This window comes from Mauremys mutica, chromosome 7, assembly GCF_020497125.1.
Source record: "Mauremys mutica isolate MM-2020 ecotype Southern chromosome 7, ASM2049712v1, whole genome shotgun sequence".
NCBI classification, from domain to species: domain Eukaryota; kingdom Metazoa; phylum Chordata; order Testudines; family Geoemydidae; genus Mauremys; species Mauremys mutica.
The window spans coordinates 76,085,189-76,107,249 of NC_059078.1; the positions used below are offsets into that span (position 1 = coordinate 76,085,189).

General features: G+C 42.5%; 1 protein-coding gene across 2 annotated transcripts in view; it reads left to right on the top strand.

The window, feature by feature from the left end:
- MMRN2 (multimerin 2) overlaps nucleotides 1-22,061 on the top strand; it is a 48,410-nt gene that overhangs the window by 22,820 nt on the left and 3,529 nt on the right. The window contains exons 2-6 of one of the 2 annotated variants that reach the window (XM_045025890.1): nucleotides 5,796-5,918; nucleotides 8,516-8,622; nucleotides 10,759-10,830; nucleotides 14,419-14,583; nucleotides 16,654-18,591. In XM_045025890.1, the coding sequence (XP_044881825.1) occupies nucleotides 5,796-5,918; nucleotides 8,516-8,622; nucleotides 10,759-10,830; nucleotides 14,419-14,583; nucleotides 16,654-18,591 (2,405 nt within the window). The remainder of the gene's footprint in view (nucleotides 1-5,795; nucleotides 5,919-8,515; nucleotides 8,623-10,758; nucleotides 10,831-14,418; nucleotides 14,584-16,653; nucleotides 18,592-22,061) is intronic. The other variant, XM_045025891.1, reaches the window with a different exon arrangement.

Sequence of the window (22,061 nt, forward strand, 5' to 3'; positions counted from 1 at the left end):
TAAATATATGTGCAGTCAGTTACTCCCCTCATGCCTCCCCATGCATGCATTGTTTTAGATTAACAACTCATAAGGAACTTGTTGTTTTGAAGCAGTAGCTGGGAGGGGTAAACAAATCAGCACAGAGATGACTCCTGGGGTGTGGATTGTTTTCACTGGGAAAGAACAAAAGCACTATAGCAAAAGAGTCCTGTTTTAAATGCAGGTTTCCAAGAGATTGCACACTCCTGCCTGAACCTGGCAGACTTCACATAGAATGGCTCCAATACTAGTTAGAGTTGGCAGTCAAGCAAAGTTGCATTGTTAGCTCAGAAGAATGTAGTGAGGCTCTGAGAGGGAAAGCCTCTCCCAGTTCTGACTTGCAAAGCACACAGGACCGGTCCCAGGCTTTCAGCTCTGATTTCAGCAGTAAGGCCTGAATCCGCAAAGGTATTTAGGTGCCCAGTTCCTATTGATTTCAAGCCTCTTTCAGTTTTTATGTCATCCTTTATCAGTCAAAACTGTTAGAGCCAGATGATGATCCTCAGCTGGAGTAAATTGGCATCGCTGTGTTGACTTCAGCTGAACTACCCTGATGGACACCAGCTGAGAATCTGGCCTTCAGTGAGTAAGGACAGGCTAAAGACTTCAGGATTTGTCCCATGGTGTCGTCCAGTGAAAGGCAAACATTTCTATGGCATGATCTACACTTTCAAATTGTATTGGTATAACTTGTGTCACTTAGGGGTCTGAAAAATCCACACCCTGAGTGATGCAGTTAAACTGACCTAACCCCCAGCATAGAGAGCGCTAGGTTGACAGGAGAATTCTCCCATTGACCTAGCTACTGTCTCTTAGGGAGGTGGAGAACCGATGCTGACAGGAGAAGCCCCCTTGTTGGCATAGGTAGTATCTTCACTGAAATGCTACAGAGGTAAAGCTGTGCCACTGCAGCATTTTAAGTGTAGACAAGTCCTAGGTCCTCCCTCCCACAACACAGGGTCCTATAGCACGGGCTCCAGCAGAAGCCTACACAACAATAAAACTAGACATGCCAACTCTCATGAATTGATCATGAGAGATGCAATTTTTAACTAAAATTAAGCCTCACTCATGATCTTGCAATAGAATACTCAGATGTCAGGATTTTTTATCAAGATGAGTGAGGCTTAATTTTAGTTAAAAATCTGTCAGCCCCAGGACCCACCTCTTCCCACTGCCCTGGGGTGCACATTGTTTTGGGGAGCCACTTCAGTACACCTCCTCTGCCATGACTGTGTACTGCCTCTCTCGTCAGCTGCTTGGAGAAGTGCTGCCCAGATTGCTTAGCTTCCACCAGCATTTCCTCATTTCCCCAGGGTTTTCCTTCCTGCTCTGGGCACTGCTGCTGCTTCTGACCAGGAGCAAGGTAGAGTTAAGGTTCCATCATCTTCCTGTGCATCCCTCAATCTTGATTGAGGGCTTCCTGCAGGAGAGCAGCAGGATATGAGGCAATAGTTGGGGCACAAAAGGGGCATTCATTGACTTTTGGGGGGAAGTAAAGTTTTGTGCAGCTTCATGCATGATGTTCCTCATCAGTGAGCGAATCTTTAATGTTCCTCATGTGGTTGTTCCTCCACCACCTCCAAACAGTGGCAGGGGATCATTTAGGGGAGACTAGTGATTTTTTCATATTGGTGCAAAATGTCCTACATGGAGCTGCACAAACTTTCACAGCTATGGGAACAGGTGACTGCCATGGCCTGGGAGGGAAAGAGATACTGGCAATAAATGCAGGCCCTGCTCCATAATTGCATAAAGATAAGAGCTCTTTGCATTATTGTGAGAGCTCCTGCAGGAGAAGCCAAAATCCTCTTCCTTTCTATAAATATGCAAGAGTAGGCAGTACTGTGCTAATCACACATACACTGGGAGTAGGCAGGGGGAGATCAAAAATCAGAAGGTCGGATAAAAGAAATCATGATTTAAGCTTTTATAAGAATCTTGTGATTTTTAGACTAATCTCATGATTTTTTTGAGTCTTACGGTTTTTGAACTGTTGGGGTTGGCAATACTGTGAAACAGCCCCGCAGCCCAATCCCTGCCAGCCCGTCAGCTGGCACTGGCCAGTGTGGGTTTTTCTTTGCTATGTAGCCATACCCTGAATCTCCACTCAGCTTTCAGAGCACTGCAGGATTCCTCAATTCCAGGGGCCACTAGAATATGTTGATTTCCAAGAAACAAAGAATTTTGTTTAGTATCAGGGATAGCAGAAGTCTCAAAAGCAAAGACTCAGGGAACAGAAAATGCTCTGCATACCCTGACAAACCCAAAGGCTGTGGTTTGGTGAACTTTCCTAACAGTGCAGTCTAAACCTTTTTCATTCAGCTGTGTTCCCCATAGCATTTCCACTTCTGTGCTGGCTTCCTTCCCTCCCACTAATTGCTAAGCTGCTCTCCTGGCTGGTGATGTCAGTCTTTGCTTTAGTGCTTGACATGGTTCCCCATTGTTTCTGCAGTTGAGTCTCTGAGGCAAACTTTTCCCATATATGACACTAATCAAAGCTTTAGTTCCTGTGTTCCCATTTAAAAATATACTCTATAAAGTTCTGCTGTTCTTTATCAGACACAGCCTTATCCCCTAGACAAACAATGTACTCTTTTAATGCAAGCTCCATTGAAATAATGGAGCATAAGAGTCTCCTGACCTTGCCAAACAACCCATCTGACATTTACCGCATTGTACGGGGCTTTATTTTATTTTTGTTTTTAGTAACTAGTTGGTTTCTTATGGGAAAGTAGTTTTATATCAAAACACCACATTGTATGAAGGGAACCTTTCCGGGCTTAAGATAAGCTATAGTGCCAAAGTTATATGGTTCTATCCTATACACTCTTACTCACATGAGCGAAATGTTGCATCCAAACAGGAATTCTCTATTAGTCCTTGTCTTGACATATAAAGAAGAACTCATTACAGAACTAAAAATTAATGGTAACTTAGATACAAGTGATCATGACTTGATCACATTTATAAAGTTTGAACAGAATAAAGTCCAGGACAGTGATATATATACTCGGTGCATTTAAAGGACCAATTTCACAAAGCTGAAAACAATTATGAGCAAGATCAGCTAGGAGGAAGAATTTAATCTGAAAATGTGAGTGATAACTGAGACTTGTTTAAAAACAATTTACTAGATGCCTCAAAAGCTGCAATCCCATCATCAAGGAAGAAGGCCATATTGGTTAAAAAACTGACCAAGTTTAGAGGGGAAGTAAAGGCAGCTATAAAAAATAAAAATATAATATATAACAAATATATATAATATATAACAAATGGAAGAAAGGGGAAGTTGATACTAATAAATCAGAAGCTAGGAATTATAGAAAATTGATAAGGGAAGCAAAGGGACACAAGGAGAAATCTCCAGCCAGAAGAGTTAAGGACAAGAAGAACAACTTTTTAAAAGTATATTAGGAACAAAAAGAATCCTAAAAATGGCATTGGTAATAGTAGAATTATCAGTACTAATGCAGAAATAGTCAATACATTTTTCCATTCTGTATATAGGAAAAAGACAGATAATGTAGTCATATCATATGACACTCTTTCATTCCACTAGTATCTCAGGAGGATGTTAAACCGCAGCTACTAAAGTCAGACATTTTTAAATCAGCAGGTCTGGATAACTTGCATCCAAAAGTTTTAAAAGAGCTGGGTGAGGAGCTTGCTGGACCATTACTGTTGACTTTCAATAAGTATTGGAACACCAGGGAAGTTTCAGAAGATGGGAAAAAAGCTAATGTTGTGCCAATATTTGAAAAAGGTCAACGGACTGATGTAAGTAATTATAGACCTGTCAGTCTGACATCGATCCTGGGCAAGATAATGGAGCAGCTAATATGGGACTCGATTAATAAAGAATTAAAGGAGGGTAATGTAATTAAAAGCTAATCAACATGGGCTTATGGAAAATAGATCCTCTCAACCTAACTCAGTTTTTTTTATTACATTACAAGTTTGGTTGATAAAAGTAATAGTGCTGATGTAATATAGTTAGACTTCTGTAAGGAATTTGACTTGGAACTGCATGACATTTTAATTAAAAAACTAGAACGATATAAAATTAACATGGCGCATATTAAATGGCTTAAAAGCTGGTCTCAGAAAGTAATTGTAAATGGGGAATCATTATTAAACAGGTATGTTTCTAGAGGGGTCCCAAAGGGATCAGTTCCTGACCCTACGCTAGTTTTTATTAATTTTAAAAAAATTATTAATGAGCTGAAGAAAATCATCACCGATAATGTTTGCTGATGATACAAAAAATTGGGGGAGTGGTAAATAATGAAGGGGACAAATCACTGCTACAGAGTGATCTGGATAGCATGGTTAGCTGGGTGCAAGCAAACAATATGTTTTAATATAGCTAAATGTAAATGTATATATCTAAGAACAAAAATGTGGATCGTACTGTGACAGGTTGAATCACAGAAACCCCTTTGGGAGCTGCCAACTGATGTGCCAAGACTATTTCTGCCCCTGCTTTCCCTGCCAGCTCGGGACCCCAGCACCCCGTCTTGCTGAGCCAGACACTCCCATCTGCTCCAACACAGACCCAGTATCTGAATTACTTGCCCCAAACAGCTGTAGACTTAACTGAAAGCAACTTACAGAAGTGTTCCTGCCTTTAACACTCAGATGCCCAACTCCCAATGGGGTCTAAAACCCAAATAAATCCGTTTTACCCTGTATAAAGCTTATACAGGGTAAATTCATAAATTGTTCGCCTTCTGTAACACTAATAGAGAGAGATGCACAGCTGTTCCCCCTCCCCCCCCAGGTACTAATACATACTCTGAGTTAATTAATAAGTAAGAAGTGATTTTATTAAATACAGAAAGTAGGATTTAAGTGGTTCTAAGCAGTAGCAGACAGAACAAAGTGAGTTATCAAGCAAAATAAAATAAAACATGCAAATCTAAGCCTAATACAGTAATACAATTGAGTGCAGATAATATCTCACCCTGAAAGATGTTTCAATATGTTTCTTTCACAGACTGGATGCCTTCCTAGTCTGGGCACAATCCTTTCCCCTGGTACAGCCCTTGTTCCAGCTCAGGTGGTAGCTAGGAGATCCCTCATGATGGCTCTCTCTTTACTCTGTTCCACCCACTTAAATATCTTTTGCATAAGGCAAGAATCCTTTGTCCCTCTGGGTCTTTCCCTCCCCCTTCTCAATAGAAAGACACCAGGTTAAAGATGGATTCCAGTTCAGGTGACATGATCAAATGTTACTGTAAGATTTCATTACCCACTTTCCAGCACACACGTATACAGGAAGACTTACAGGTAAAACAGCCATCTGCAGTCAATTGTCCTTGTTAATGGGACATCAAGATTCCAAACCACCATTAATGGCCCACATTTTGCATAATAATAATAGGCCCTCAGAGTTATATTTCATATTTCTAGTTTCAGATACAAGAGTGGTACATTTATACAAATAGGATGATCACTTTCTGTATTTAATAAAGTCACTCTTTGCTCTGAACCTGCAAACTGAAACCAAAATTGAGAAGGTTGCAAACATGGCTCAAGGTCATGATAATGTCCCGAAATCCTCCTCTGTACTGAACACTAATAACATTACCATCCCAGACCAAAGCAAATTAACTACAAAGAAAAGCTTTGTGGAAATTTCCATTTTCCCTTGTCATCATTCAGCTTGAAAAGGAGGCCCCTCTGAATGGCACACTTCCCTTGCATTGCTGTTAATAGGGATTTTTGAAATCTTTCATTTTAAGTTCCTTCCCTGTGCTTTCCTCTCCCAGGAATTGGTGTTCCTTCATGAAGTCCCAGCTGGTCACGTACACAGCTGCCTGCAAGAAAGAGAAATACGTGATTAAATCACAGCAGCCTTGTTCAAATGGAGCCCCAGACTGCCAGAAAATCATGTAAGTATCCTTAGTGGTATTATTATTTGTATTATAGTAGTGGCCCAGAACCATGTTGTGTTAGGCACTGTACAAACACAAAATAAAGAGATGGGCCTGTGCCAAGTATCAGCCAAGAGGCAACAGATGTGTACAGATAGATGAGAGAGTTCAAGTAAACAGTGAGGCAATATTGGCCATTCTCTGCACACCAGAAGCCTCATCACGGTCAAGTTATTTGTACGAGTCACAGAAATGAGAGTTCTGAGAAAGTGGGTAGTGGGGGCTGGCATCATAGGCCAATTGGCAGTGAGCATCAGCCGTTGATAGGTAGGGTGGGGTTTGACTGTGAAGGGCCTTGAAAGTGAAAAAAGCAGTTTATGTTTGATGTGATAGAAAAGGGGGAAGCCAGTGGAGGAATCAAAGAGAAGGGTGACATGGTCAATGTGATGGGTTAGGAAAATGTGTTACAGTAAAATAAAACAAGCAGCCCAAACATCCTGCCTTTTTATATACCTCATAAAATTAGAGAACCCAAGGAATATTTGTTTAATTTTCCCATTATCTGCTTCTTTGTTCGCTTCAGTAAAACCAATGGAGGCAGCTAAACCTTTTTCTTTCACATATTCAGGGTGAGATTTTAAAAAGTTCTTAAGCGACTTAGCGTGTGTATTCACTGCAAAAGAAAGTGTGTTCTTAACTTGGGCTTGCCAATGTGTGTTAAGGTAACAGTGAAGACTTGGCAACTCAGCATCTACTCAGGCTAGCAGCTCAAATTCATCGGCAGGCTCCTCTCTAGGCTTTCACACAAGCTGTTAACTGAAATTAAAAGCCAAGTTGCTTTGTGTTCACTGCTATTTCAACCTGTGTTAGCTAAAGTCTTAGAATGTACTTTGTTTTGCAGAGAAGACACACCCGTAGAAGCACAAGTCCCATTCAAACCCAACTGAGACTTGTACTCCTAAATCATATGTGCTTGTGTGTAATCTAAACTTAGCTTAGGCATCTTTAACTGAGGGAAGAGTCCTTAACTGTGATATATTTACTAAGGGAGTCACTAACTGAACTGAAGCATTCAATTGATCTGTGCGTAAACACATTAAAAGAAAGGCTGAAGTCAGAGATAAGAAAGGCTGAAGTCAGAGATCATTACGACTCTGATCCTTAATGGCAGACATGCATATTTCTATGCAATGTGTCTCCCTTGACTTCAATGGGACTACTTACAATGCATAAAATTAAGCACAGTGTAAGTGTCTGCAGGTTTAGTGCCTAAGATACCACTGGGTACTATTCCCCGAGAAGATAATGTCTGTGCAAGGAACAGTGGCAAGAGCTTGAGGTACCAATACAGGTACATTTGATAGTGGTTGGGAAACACTGGCTGAAAGAGAGACTTTCTGATTAAAAATAATACATTTAATATCCACCCACGCATTCTTACCCATTATTAATTTATTAAAAATATATATTTTTAAATCTTATTTGTAACCTATTCATGCATTAATTTATCCATTGCTCTGAACAATGAAATCAGATTTTCCAATTTTGTTTTTCTTTATAGCCTATTTCAAGACAGTTTTAAATGTCTCTGGTACTAGCACTATGTTGCAAACTGCAGTAGAATGTCTGTTTAAAAATAAACTAGTTTCTATTATAATTTGTTTTTAAAAGTCACAAAAGATATTCCAGTTGGCATTTGGATTTTGAGTGAAATTTGGGCCTGAACGTATAACTCATCTGTGGTGTTTCTGATAGATACACCAATAACAAAACTGCAATTGTGTCCCCCTTTAAGGCCACCATACAGTAACAGGAGACCACAACACTTCTGGAATTTAGTCTAACTCCAACACTTGTGGAAGCAATTACAGTAGAACTGCAGAGTTACCAACACCACAAACTGACCAGTCAACCACACACCTCATTTGTAATCAGAAGTACACAATCAGGTAGTAGCAGAAACAAAACAAAAAAAAAGTGGGGGGGGGAGCAAATACTGTACAGTACTGTGTTAAACATAAACTACTAAAAACAATTGAGGGAAAGCAGCATTGTTCTTCTGCAGAGTAAAGTTTCAAATCTGTATTAAGTTAATGTTCAGTTGTAAACTTTTGAAAGAACAGCCATAATGTTTTGGCAGAGTTACGAACATTTGAGAGTTACGAACAACCTTCATTCCTGAGGTGTTCCTAACTCTGAGGTTCTATTGTACAGAGTGGAACAAGTTGTTGGAGCTCTGCTAATTAAAGAATGGTAACCTCCACCTCTGAGTGTGACTGGTTTTACATTTGCAAGACACTATGGAAACTAACACTCAGTTGCTAACACTGGACTCCTTTATAACTATCACAGTGATACTTCTTTTCTGCAAGAGGCATGTAGCGAGAGGTCTACTAAAAAAAGTATGAAAATCAAATCACATTTTACTGAGGTGGAAAAGAGCGCTTTCACGACATGGACAGTCAGAATGCTCTGCTGAGCAGCATAGATGCATGTTATTTGATTTATTTTTTTGTACTAGCCATCTAGTACAGTATTAGGACCAGATTCTCAGCTGGTGGAGATTTATACCAATTGAGGATCAGGTCCTTAGTCTCATGTTTTTCATTTTCCAGGTATAGGGCAACTTTGAAGCCAGTGTATCGTGTGAGGCAGAAGGTTTTAAACTCTTTGCACTGGAAATGCTGCCCTGGTTATATTGGCGAGAACTGTGAACAACGTGGTAAGGAAAGTTAAAAAGTGAATGTGAGCATTAAGACTAGACACCAATCATGGTGGTTTGGGAGGGGGAGGGAGACTGTATCTTTTTTAAATAACTAGGAACAAGAGATCTAAGCTGAGCAACAGGACTTTATTTTCTGCATTAGACCTTCTCTTAAGGCTTTCATTCCATTTTAGATTTCTGTATTTTTTTTAAAAAGACTGTTACTCATCTGTTCTTGTGTCTAAGGGTATGTTTATACTACTTGCTGGATTGGCAGGCAGCGATTGATCTGGGGGGATTGATTTATCGCATCTAGTCTAGATGCGATAAATCAACCGCTGAGCGCTCTCCCGTGGACTCCTGTACTCCAGTGCCGCAGGCAGAGTCAACGGAGGAGTGGCAGCAGTCAACTCACCGCGGTGAAGACACCACGGTAAGTCGATCAAAGTACGTCAACTTCAGTTACGTTATTCATGTAGCTGAAGTTGCGTAACTTAGATTGACCCCCCCCCGCACCCCAGTGTAGACCAGGGCTATGATGTGAGGTCACCAACATGGCTCATCTTCTCGGGACTTCTATTCCCTGAATCTGCTGCTACTTTGACATTATTAGTAGCTGTAATGGCTGCAAACAGTCATCTAGAAGCCTGCTGTCATGCTCAACACACATGATGAAAGGTCTGTTTGCCACATTGCTGTGGGCTCAACTGAGGTAGAAGTCTACTCTGCCAGGACTAAATTCCAAGTGAAGGCTGGTGACTAGGACAGTTTACAGCAGCAGATCAGTTACTAGAGAAATCATGATGTATTCAATTCCAAACAAGGTTAGTGGATCCTATACACACTGCGCTCCACAGAATAGGGGAAACTGGCAGCTGCCTGGTTTACACAGTAATGCATGGTGGGTTAGATAATATTACCTCACCCACCTTGTCTCTCTAATATCCTGGGACCAACATGGCTACAACACTGCATACAAAAATGCTTATTGATCATGCTCAGAAGAGGAGCAGGAAACCCAAGCTACAACATTATTAGACAATTTCTCTTTGTAATTAAGGAGGCCACAGTGAGAACAAGTCAAGGTAGGTGAATCCTTATCTCACTCGTCTATGTGTTCTGTAATTTAAAAGGGAGTTTCTCTTTTTCCCTTTGTGGAGTTGGCTTTTTTTTTTTTGGAGGGCAGATCTGTAAAGCACTGCATATTTTGAAACATATACTACTACTCGCCATTCTTTAATTTATACTCTTAGAAGAAATACCATCAAATGTAGAGCATTTTGTTTGGTAAATGAGTGTTACAGAGAAGAGATTAAACATGGCTACCCTCCATTTAATTTCCCATTTGCACAACAGTATTATGGCCGATAGCAACAATGTGCAGGGATTTTGAGTTAACTGTAGAGTCATAAAAAGGAATTTTCAGAGATTTTGGTGGAAGCCACAAAAATACTAGTAATTTGTAGGCATTTAAAAATTTTAAATATACATAGAACACACAGACATTCCCTCCCAAACTGTTAAAATGTATAAGACAGGTACAATTTTCAACCTAAGCTTTTAAACTAAATGTTAACAGTGTACAGTCCTTCCTAGCTCATTTCTTAAAGGTCAATAAATCAGCATGAATAGAAAATCCACTGAGGTTTTATTATTATTTAAGAAATGCTATAAGCGTGTGGCACTGTAAAATAGGTAACTGTTCCAGTCCAGGAAAAGGTTCACTGCCTTGAGGAACTTGTAATCCAAAGGTCTGACCTTGGAGTCCTTACTTATATGGGTGTGGTCAGACTGGTCTTAAATGTACAAGCAATTAAAAAGCAATACAGATTGATGTGTGATATTGCAATAATGAGTGCAGTAACTGGGCAAGAGGGTAGACAGAATGGTTTAATATCTGGAATGCTTCATGGTGGAGGTGGAATTTAATTAACACAGAAAACAAGGTGGAGGTCCTTAACATGTAAATTGACATAGCTTCATTGCCTTTAGCAGTGCTGTCATAATTTACACCAGCTGAAGATCAGCCTCTATATGTATAAAATGAAAAGAGATCCCTTCTGTTTTGAGTAGTTGACTTGTGTGAAACAATTCACGAAAGAGGGGAAAGCAGGCTGTGCCATTAATATGCAATTTATCAAATCTCAATTGCAGATCCCAATTTTGTTCCAGTGCCCGCTAATCATACAGAAGGACTGGAAAATGGAGCAGAGTTCTCAAGCAAAAGTATGTTCTTGAACTTAACTCACTGCTTCAATTAATCTCTTTAACCTCGTAAAAACAGATGTATACAATGAGAGGAAGGACTTTTCAGCTGCTGTATACATGTTCTATGTGGACAATAGCTGTCTATATAGTGAATTTGCTTGCTTTGGGAAGGCCTTTACCCTTCAGTTAGTGAGAAGTCTTTAAGTGTATATATCTTGTTTGTGTTAACCTTGTATAACATTTCTACAAATGATCATGGAAGAAGAGATCATTTGTTCAGTACAGTAACTCCTCACTTAACATTGTAGTTATGTGCCTGAAAAATGCTACTTTAAGCGAAACGATGTTAAGCGAATCCAATTTCTGCATAAGAATTAATGTAAATGGGGGAGGGAAATTTTTTTCACCAGACAAAAGACATATATACACACACACACAGTATAAGTTTTAAACAATTTAATTTAATACTGTACATAGCAATGATGATTGTGAAGCTTGGTTGAGGTAGTGGAGTCAGAAGGTGGAAGAGGGTGGGATATTTCCCAGGGAATGCCTCATTGGTGTTAATGTAGCCTCATACTCTACAAGGCTGCACGAATGAAGGAAGGGGAGACAGCATGGCAGAGAGAGACAGAGACACACACCATGTGTGTGAGTGAGAGACATGCATAGCTCCTTTAAGTATGCTGACCCCAGTCTAAGTACACTGCCCTTTTAAGTAGAACAGCAAGTTGAGACAGCAGCTGCTGCCAGCAGGCTCCCTCCATCCTGATCCCTGTCAAGCAGGAGGCTCCCAGGAGCAGCTCCAAGGCAGAGGGCAGGAGCAGCACATGGCAGTGGGGCAGGGCCGCCCAGAGGGAGGGGCAAAGGGGGCAATTTGCCCCGGGCCCCGGGCTCCGCAGGGGCCCCCAAGAGAAGAGCGGAGGCTCCCGCCTCCGCCCCTCTCCTGGAGCCTCAGCGTCTCCGTCGGGGCCCCTGAGCCCCGCCCCGCTCAGAGACGGTCCCGCCCCGGCCCCAGCCTCTTACCGAGCACGTCTCTGGCGGGGCCTGAGCTCCGTCCCGCTCAGAGCCGCGTGGGGAGGGGGCAGGGCTGGGAGCTCCAACGGGGCCTGAGCCCCGCCCTGCTCAGAGCGGCGTGGGGAGGGGGCGGGGCAGCTGCCTCCGCTCGGCGTGGAGCTCACAGCCCCGCCCCCTCACCACGCGGCTCTGAGCGGGACGGAGCTCAGGCCCCGCCGGAGACGTGCTCGGTAAGAGGCTGGGGCCGGGGCCGGGGCCGGGGCCGGGGGGAGGAGCGGGACCGTCGGGGGCGGGGAGCGGGACCCGCCGCCGCCAGCGCAGCCCGGTCTTCGGCGGCGGGGGGCCCCTTCTGTTCCGGGACCCGCCGCCTAAGTGCCTGGAAGGCCCGCGGCGGGGCCCCCCCCCGCCACCGAATTACCGCCGAAGACCGGGCTGCGCTTCGGCGGCGGTCCCGCTTCGGCGGTAATTCGGCGGCGGGGGGCTCCCGCCGCGGGTCTTCGGGGCACTTTGGCGGCGGGTCCCAGAACGGAAGGGCCCCCCCGCCGCCGAAGACTCCGGGCCCCCGGAATCCTCTGGGCGGCCCTGCAGTGGGGGGAGGGACAGCTGAACTGTTTGGACGGCTGCTGCACAGGGAACTTAGGGGAGCGGGGAGCTGATGGGGGGCTGCTGGTCCACCCTGGTTCCAAGACCCACCACTAGCTCCAATGGGCTGCTCTTTCTGCCAGCAGTGGACAAAGCAGGCGGTTGCCAACAATGTTATAATGGAGCATTGCGCAACTTTAAACGAGCATGTTCTCTAATTGATCAGCAACGTAACAACGTTAACCGGGACGACTTTAAGTGAGGAGTTACTGTATAAGATGCTTCCTGACCCTTCGGTGTAAGGAATCCCTTTTTGTGAGCCTCTAAGTTTGACACAGGATCCTGCCAAGCTGAAGACAAAGTGACCCAGATTTTCAAAATTGGGTGCCTCGTTAGACTCCTTTGCCAATAGGTAGGCACCTAAATAAGTATCCTGATTTTTTAAAATGTACTGAACACCTGGCAGCTCCCATGGACTTTGATGCTGTACAAATACCTACCTGTCCTGAAGTACTAGCTGTCTTTTTGGTCTCTGGCTTCCCTAGACTGACTTGTAATACAAGAATATCCAGGGAAATTAAAGTAACCACTCTACAACTTTATATCAAACAGGCTCTGAACAAGGTGAGAATACCAACTAATACAAAGTGTTAATTCTTTCACCGTTTTGGAGATTTCAACATGAAATTGCTCATCCTCCAAGATGAATTCTACCATTGTCAAGAAGTGGAAACCTATCGCTCAGAATACTTATCAGAAAAACAACCCACTCAAAATGGTATTTTAGAGTCATTAATAAAATAGACCCCCCCCCCCAAGGTTCTGATGGCATTACTATGGACTTAGTGCGTTAGATCCATACCTCAGCACTCTGTCCTGTCAGTCTGACAAAATGTACTGGGTCCTTGTGCCTCTGGGAAATGGTGCAGTTTTTAAGTGCTATTAAATATCTCCTAACAGCTGGCTTTAGGGCAATGTTACAGCCTTGGAAGACGCTATCCTCTCCCAGACACTGAGCTCAGCTTGCATAAATCTCTGCTGCAAGGAGAGTTGAGAGTATAAAATATTTTTAATGAAAGTGAAGGCAAATAGAGCTGGATTGGAAATATTTTCTCCCATCCCATGAAAATTTTCAAGATTTTAAAGAAGTTCCTGTTCTGCATTGGGATGAAACAAAGACCTTTTGATATTTTTGGGGGGAGAAAAAAAAACCAACCTCCCCAACCACATCCTTGAATAGCCAGTAGCCTGATGGTTAGGGTTCGAAGCTCGGATGTGGAAGACCCAGGTTCAAATCCCTGGCTTAGTGGCTCTTCTGCTTTCTTATCCCCCACCCACCTCCAGTTTTGACCAGAAATTCTATCTCAGACCTGAGAAACATTCCCAATGAAAAACTGTTTTGTCAAAAAATTCCCAACCAACTCTACAAGCCAATGGTGTGTGATTGTAGGTAGACCAACTTTGCTTAGGGCACATCTGGCACTGCAGTTAGGTGGTGTGATTCCCAGCTTGGATAGACAGTCGTGCTAGCCTTGCCTGAACTAGTATGTTATAATAGCAGCATGGCTGTGACAGCATGGGCAACTAGACAGAGCTGCTGCCTGTGAAGCTGTGGCCATGCTGTTATTTTAGTGTGCTAGCTTGACCACATACATCTGCCTGAGCTGGGAATCACACCTTCCGGTTGCAGTGTAGCTGTAACTTTAGCCAACTGACTTGAAAGCTCTCATTCTGCAAGAGATGCTCATGGTATGGCGGAAGGCTGTCGTCATAATACTCCCATTGAAATAACTGGGACTACACATTTACATGAGCTTATAATGTCATGTCCCCCAAAGCCTTTTGTATATAGAGTCACTGGAAGACTCAAGGATGAATTAAATCTTTACTCAGTGAGTAAGAAATATAGGATTTGGTACAGAGCCTGCACCAGGTTGGGGTGCCCCTTTCACACTGTTGATTGCTGGATATTGTGTGGCTGATCACTTTCTTTCATTTTGCAATTAGTGTTGACATCACTGCAGGCAGAAGAAATTATGAAAACCATTCAGAATCACAAGGCACTTCTGGAAGATCTTCAGAACGATATTCATCAGTCAGCCGGAGATTTACAGAAACTACTTGAAAACAACACTACTACCATGACGTCAAAACTGAACCAGAGTAAATCTGGTGAGAGAATTGGCACAGACACATCAGTGTTCAAGCTGGCATTGTAGATTCATATATACCAGACAGAAAATCTAGAACTAGAACCTGGTATATTCTGTAGGGCTTTACTTCAATTTTTAAGGTATATCTACACTGCAGAGATATGATTGCAGCATGTGGAAACCTACTTGTGTTAGCTTTGATTAAACTATCTCAAACTATAGCAGTGAAACTTTGGTGGCACAGGCTAGATGCTTGAATACAGACCCAATGTCGCAGGCAGGTTTGTCTGGGCTGCCACAGTTTCATTGTTATTGGTACTTGTGCTAGCTAGATCAAAGGTCACTAAGGTATAGCTACATATGCTGCAATCACACATCTGATTAAAAAATAGACATGCTTAGAGTGGGCCAAATCCAGATATGCTGGAAGTCTCTGAGCCAAATTACCGTGACAGCTTGGGGTGTAAAGTGGGTGTAAACCACAGCATAGTTTAATTTGAATTTATTTGGCATAACTTAGTGTAATTTACATGCCACAATGGCTGAAGAAGGGGTATCAGGAAAAGCAATTTAATGTGTAAGAGAAAGCATGCTCCTTACATTTACTAGTTAATTTATTTTCCCTTTGCGCCCTTCACCTTCCTCCCTTTACTGTATAAATTTTTGCACAGTCATTGTGTACACATTATACTGAATTCCAGATTGGTGGAAGTTACATAAGAGTGAGTGTCTGAATTCTCCAAACCAGCCTGTACTCCATACATACCTACTAGTGAGCCATGGGTTCTTAGAATCTGGTTCCTTAATGAGAAAGGATCAGTGTTTGAGTTGGTTACCATCAAGTACAGAAGATATCACATACTGTTATAGGTTACTTTGCAGATGCTACCCAGGCCCAGTGTAATATTTAAGTTTGAGTATTCCTTGTGTTTGTTATTAAAGTCATTTTAGTTTATGCTGTCCCTAAATTTTCAGATTTCAGTGTGTTGAATAATTTTGTATTTGACACAGTTGCATGGTAGGTATCAGAGGGGAAGGCATTATGGGACTGTGGGATACACATATTAACTTGTGGGGGGTGTTGCTAAAATGGCCAGTTGAGAAATTATCATAATAAATTCAGAGTTAACATGCTTCTTAGATGAACAGGGCATTTCATACCTCTCAGAGTTATTGTTTCAAAGTGGCTGCAGGCTCAAAGACAACACTGTATTGACTTATGCTCAGTTTAAATTGGAAGATTATTTTTCCGACCATAGTGCGGCTATGTTTTAGTCACGGGTATTTTTAGTAAAATTCATGGCCTATGACCTGTCCATGACTTGTACTATATACCCCTAACTAAAACTAGGGTGCTCTGGGGCAGCAGGAGGCCCAGGGGTGCCGTGGGTGCTCTCGGGGGAGGGTGGTCAGGGACCCCTGCTGGTACTGGGGGGCGGGATTGGTAGGGCTAGCAGGCTCCCAACCCAGCTCCATGCCATTCCCCGGAAGTGTTGACATGTCCCTCGGCTCCTAAGTGGAGGCACAGCCAGGGGGCTCCACACACTGCCCCCGCCCCAAGTGGGACATGTCGCCACTTCCAAGGAGCCCCCCTGACGTAAGTGCCACCCAGAGCCCTCACCCCATCCCACGCCCCAACCTCCTGCCCCAGCCCTGAGGCCCCTCCCACACCCAAACTCCAGCTGCTGCTGGGGGGGCATGGTGGCCCGAGATTGCCCCTGCAGTGGTCAGTGCAGCTGGCCCAGGGGCTGCCTGAGCTGCTCACTGCTCACCAGTCTGCCGCACTAGCCACTGCAGAAGTCACGGAGGTCCCAGAAAGTCACAGAACAAAGACCTCTGTGACAGACTCACAGCCTTAACCATAAGTATTAGAAGCTTAATTCTCTTTTAAAGGAAAGTTTAGATTTTTGGGGGATATTGTGCCAGTCACCACAGAAAAATACTTAGCCAGTAACCTGGAGGGACTTGTCCAAATCTAGCCCAAGCCTGGAAAGGTTTATTTTCCCAAAACATCATTTAAATTATCCCCTTTAGTTTTATAGGAACATTTCTTAGATTTTGTGTTGTACAATTTCATTTTGTGTTACAGAACTGCCTGAAAGGCTCCTTCAGCAAATGCTGTTCCCTCATGTGGAGAGTTTCCTGAAGGAACATTTTAACCCAATGTGGGCAAACTTCAATAAAAGCTTACAGAACCTCTCCAGCATGGTAAGAAACTTGTCCAAGGATGTGGAGGCCAACAAAAAAAGCATAGAGAAATTCCAAGAAAGCACCGTGCCCAAGAAGGAATTCCAGGAGCTAGGAACTAAGTTTGAATCGAAAGTTCAAGAAAATGTAGTGAGAGTGGACCAGCTGAAAAGGGAAATAGGTAATCATCTACACATGCAGCAGACTACCATTCATTACAATCTCACCATGATCAAGGCAGATACTGATATGAAGCTCAAGAGGTATCATAAGATACAGCAGTCCCATTTATTAGCTTTGAACAGTAACATTACAGACATAAAACAAGAGCAAGAAAACCTTGAAGATGAACTTGAGACTTTGAACAGAAACTTAACAGAACTGTCCTTATACTGTGGCAACAAAGATGAAGCTACCTGGCTATCCATCAGGCAACTCAATGAGACCGTGATAGGGCATGCAAAACAGCTTAAAGAACTGTACATGGAGTCAGATGTGGCCTTTGAGGATATTACTATTTTAGATACATGGGTTAAGGACTTAAAATCCAAGTCAAAGCACGAATCAGAGGAGTTTAGAGTAGCCTTAATGGAGAAATCACTTATTATAGAAGAGAACAAAGAAGCTCTGGAAAGGCAGATATTGGAGCTCAACTATACCCTCTCAAATCTTCAAGAAAGCCACTGGGATCTATTGAAGTACATGAGAGAGTGCAATTGCGAGAAAATATCTTCTGACATTGACATACTAGAAGATCATCAAAAGAATATCACCCGTTCCCTAGAGAATACCCAGCTAAACTTAAAGGAAGTGCAACACCTAGAGACATCTTCCAAGGATCTCTTGAGGAGTGAAATTGAAGAGCTGTCCACGGCTTTTAATTCTATCCACCAGTCTCTTGGTTATCAACAAGAGCAAAGCAGACAACTGATGGACAGCATGTCTCATCTTAAATCACAGATTAAGATTTTGTCAGAAGATATTGGCTTCCTGAAGAAGAAAGATGAGGAAATTCATGGCCACATCAAGTATCTCAATAGCTCTTTCAATTCTCTTTTGGAAGATGCAATGCGGCATGAAACAGCACTAGAGGCCTTGTTGGGAGCAGACATTATGGAGGTCTTGTCTGAAGAAAACCCTAACACCTTAATATCATCAGTAGCTCAACTGCAAGAAGCTCTCAGACACACCTCAGATAAACTCAAAGAGCAAAATGTAACTTTAGAATCCATTACAAAGAGATTTAATTTCCTGGAGATGGGTCGTGAGAGTAACCATGATGCTCAGAATGTCCCTAAACATCCCGAACATAAAAAGCAAACAAAAAACACTCTGGAGGAAGTCAAGAGCCCACACAGCAACGTAGAACATATGGAGCCTAACCATGAGGCTTCCAGGGATGACATCGTGGATAATCCAGTATATAATGATATCATGACTCTAAAAAAAGAGATCAAACATCTAAGTATGGACATCAAGAGGCATCAGTCATGGAGGGACGATAACAATAACTGCTGCAATCATACTGTTATAAATCTAGTGGAACCACTCAACATTTCAGTGGAGATTCTGAGGGCAGATTTAGTAACCATCAAACAGAGTTTTGAAGACCATCTACAGATTTTTCAAAAACTGTTTGGAAGTAGTGAAGAATTAGTTGCCTCAAACATAAGTCTGGACATTACAAAGATTCAGTCAATGATGACCAAAAAGATGAGAAGGCAACAAAAAGGTCATGAGAAGCAAAAAAGGAGAGACAAGAAACAGACTGATGAGAACAGAGAACACATGCAAACTATAAATGGAAGAAATAAAATAGAGGCTGAGCTTTTGGAAAAAGGTAGGTTCTCCCCCTCCCAATCCTGTGGCTTGTTTCTGAGACTCATAGCATGCTTCAGGTGTATGGTACACCTCTACCCCAATATAACGCTGTCCTCGGGAGCCAAAAAATCTTACCGTGTTATAGGTGAAACCGCGTTATATCGAACTTGCTTTGATCCACCGGAGTGCGCCGCCCTGCCCCCCCCCCCCCCCGGAGCACTGCTTTACCACGTTATATCCAAATTCGTGTTATATCGGGTCGTATTATATTGGGGTAGAGGTGTATATATAATGTGAGAGCTGGTCGGTGTCTCAATGCAATCAAAGATTTGATATTGCATTTGGCTCCTTGGCTGGTATAAAGTGGCGCAGATCTATTGCAGTCAGTGGAGTTACAGATTTACAACGGCTGGGTAACTGGCCCTTAACATTAAAAGCTCCATGTTTTGCTTGCAATTGCTGGTGATGACTGAAATGTTTTTTTGTTCTGAGTCAGGATGAGGCTGCTGGGTCTCCAAGCATTGGCTCAGTCTCCATCGTTATTTGAGTCTGGGAGGAACAAAAAGGGCCAAACCCTATTCACCTTGCTAACAGGAACAGGCGTGTTAACGTAATTGGGTAACTTGAGTGAGCAAAGTGGGGAAGCTTGGGTCCAAAGGAAGCATATTCCTTGTCCATGTTAGAGATTCATACACAGGTTTCTACCTAGCACTTCATCATGGATTACCAATTCCTCTTTACTACAAACCTGCTTCACCATGATTGTTAACCATGTATCCCCACAGCCAGCTCATCTGGGGCAATGCAAGAATGGCACATACGAATCCTACCTGCCAGAGTTGTAGAGTGTTGCGTGTGTGATGATCCCAGCTCAAGATATGAAATTGCCACGGTCACAGTACCAGCCAGACTTTCAGGCCAGCCCAGTTAAGAATGTTGTAAAAATGCAGTTAGATTGAATAAGCAAAGAGGTTACATGGATCAGTAATTTCAGGTGAACTTAATGTTCACCAGCAGGACAGAACAGGAGACACAGCACTTTTCTTATTTAACTCACACTGGTGCTGTACCTTGGTGCAGTCAGCCTCATAATTTCCAAGGTTATTGATTTAATCACTTTCCCAATGAGAGCAAAATGTAGGTGACACTTTATTATACTATTGTTTAAATAAAATGTGCAGCTATCTGTGCAAGTACATAAATGCACATTTCTTTTTCAAATGCCAGGACTTCAGCAAATTGAATGCTCTGTTACATCCCAACTGCAAATTGGCATTAAGAGCTAAATTAAAATAAAACTGATACAAATGATAGATAAAAGATATTAAATAAAATAGAAGATATGACCTCACCCACCTTGTCTCTCTAATATCCTGAGACTGACATGGCTACAACTACACTGCATACAACAAATGATAGCTGTCTTTTACCTGCACTGTTCCATTTTTGACCCCAGTTACACTTCTGTTCTTACATTTTAGCTGCATTATTTACCTTGCTCACACTCATGCAATGTGTTCCTCAGAATAAGATATGTAATTGAGAACAGGTTTTGACGTGCAGCAGGAAGAATCGTTTAATGGAAGCCTGTTTATTTTTCCACTGAGAACCTCAAATGACTCATCAAGCACGTTTTTACTTTTTTTTTTTAATGTCAAGAATGGGAGCAACTCAATAAGGAATTAAAAGCCTGTTCTGTAACTCATCTCACTGAAAGATCTCTTGCTTTCCTGAGTAAGGACTTCAAACTTGCATACATGGGACACTCAGGAAAGTTAAGGTGAATCAAGTAAAGTGGCTTTAGTTTGCTATAACTTAATCCTTCAAAGATTATTTACAGGGAATTAAAGCCACTTTACTCTTAAGTGAGAGCATCCACACAGGGGTTTAATATGATGTACTTTATGTGTTTTAACTTAATACCTTTAGTTGATTCACCAAAACTTACCTGTTTCTCCCCATCACCCCATGTAAACAAGCTCTGAATGGGACTTAAGATTCTCATCACTTAAAATGTGTTGTTTACTGACTGCTTTTGGCACTGATTCTGTAGGTTCCTTTCTATCATGCTTTCTTGCAGTGCCCTCTGCTGGTAAGAAGAATTTCTTTATAGATTCATAGAGCCCAGAAGGGACCATTTCTGATAATTTAGTCTAACCTTTTGCATAGCATAGACCATAGAATTTCACCCAGTAGTTCATCAATCAAGCCCAGTAACTTTTGATTGAGCTAGATATATCCTTTTAAAAGACATCCAAATCTGGATGGAGAGTCCGTCACATCCCTAGGTAAATTATTCTAATGTTTAATTGCCCTCACTGTTAAAAATGTGTACAGTAACTCCTCACTTAACATTGTAGTTATGTTCCTGAAAAATGTGACTTTAAGCAAAATGATGTTAAGCGAATCCAATTTTCCCATAAGAATTAATGTAAACGAGGGGGTTAGGTTCCAGGGAAATTTTTTTCACCAGACAAAAGACATATATATATATATACATATATATATACACACACACACACACACACACACACACAGAGTATAAATTTTAAACAAACAATTTAATACTGGTACACAGTGATGCCGATTGTGAAGCTTGGTTGAGGTGGAGGAGTCAGAGGGTGGGATATTTCGCTTACTGCTAAATGATGAACTAACAATTGTCTGAGCCCTCAAGGGTTAACTATCTCACTCTGCAAGGCAGCAGGAATGGAGGGAGGGGGTGTGTGTGAGAGAGAGATGCGCATTTCCTCCCTTTAAATACATTGCCTTGTTAATTAGATCAGCTTGCTGAGACCAGCTGCTGCAAGCTCCCTCTGTGCTGAGTCCTGGCGTGTCCCCCTGCTCTATGGAAGATGGGGCAAGAAGGGTGGAGGAACGGGTGGGAAGGGGACACCCTGACATTAGCCCCCCATTTCCTTCCCCCCCCCGCACAGCAAGCAGGAGTCTCAGGGAGCAGCTCCAAGGCAGAGGGCAGGAGCAGCACATGGCAGTGGGGGAGAAACACAGCTGCAATTGGTAGCCTGCTGGGTGGAAGCAGCACAGGGAACTTAGGGGAGCGGGGAGCTGATAGGGAGGCTGCCGGTCCACCCTGGTTCCAAGCCCTCACCAGCTAGCTGCAACGGGCTGCTCTTTCTGCAAGCAGTAGACAAAGCAGACGGTTGCCAAACGACGTTAGAAGGGAGCATTGCACAACTTTAAACGAGCATGTTCCCTAATTGATTAGCAACAGAACAATGTTAACCGGGACGACTTTAAGTGAGGAGTTACTGTACCTTATTTCCAGTCTGAATTCGGCTTCCATCTATTTAAGCTTGTTATTCCTTTATTTGCTACACTAAAGATCACTATCAGATATCTTTTCCCTGTTTATGTACTCAGACCACCTTCAAATCATTTTTTAAACCTTTTTGATAAACTACATAGATTGTGCTTCTGAAGCCTTTTACCGTAAAGCATGTTTTCCAGACCTCAGATTATTCTTGTGTC